General features: G+C 79.9%; 1 protein-coding gene across 1 annotated transcript in view; it reads left to right on the top strand.

Annotated features, from left to right (window-relative positions):
- Positions 1–108: 108 nt before the first annotated feature.
- Positions 109–423, top strand: part of LOC103252465 (ras-related protein Rab-3A) — a gene marked incomplete at both ends in the record, with an annotated part of 5,150 nt that continues 4,835 nt past the window's right edge. Inside the window, one exon of the mRNA XM_008051087.2 lies at positions 109–258. Within this exon, the coding sequence (XP_008049278.2) occupies positions 109–258 (150 nt within the window). The remainder of the gene's footprint in view (positions 259–423) is intronic.

Consider the following 423-nt stretch of genomic DNA (forward strand, 5'->3'; position numbering starts at 1 on the left):
CCCGCCCCGCCTGGCTCGGCGTGCAATGGGCTACCTCCCTGGGGCGGCCCCGCCTCCTCATGACGTCACGCGCAATCTGCATGCGAGGCCCCGCCCCGGCCGCTGCAGGACGTCACCGAGGACTGCAGGGGCCTGAGCCGCCGCCGCCGCCGCGCAGCCCCACACCACACCGGGGCCCCCGCCGCCGCCGCCGCCGCCGCCGCCGCCGCCAGGAGAGTCGCCGCCGCCAGGGCCGCCGTTGCATCGGTGCAGGTCAAGGTGAGCGCCCGTGCGGCCGGGCGTGCTCCGGCCCCGAGCGCCGGCATAACCTTCATTTGACTGACGCGCCGTCGGGAGGCGGGGGGCGGGCTCGGGTGGGGGCAGGATGCGGCGGCGGCGGGGCCGGGAGGCTTAGGGAGGGGCCCCGGGGCCCCCCGCCCGCCG

The sequence above is a fragment of the Carlito syrichta genome, unplaced genomic scaffold (genome assembly GCF_000164805.1).
Source record: "Carlito syrichta isolate Samal-C Ts95f unplaced genomic scaffold, Tarsius_syrichta-2.0.1 Scaffold160626, whole genome shotgun sequence".
Lineage (NCBI taxonomy): Eukaryota > Metazoa > Chordata > Mammalia > Primates > Tarsiidae > Carlito > Carlito syrichta.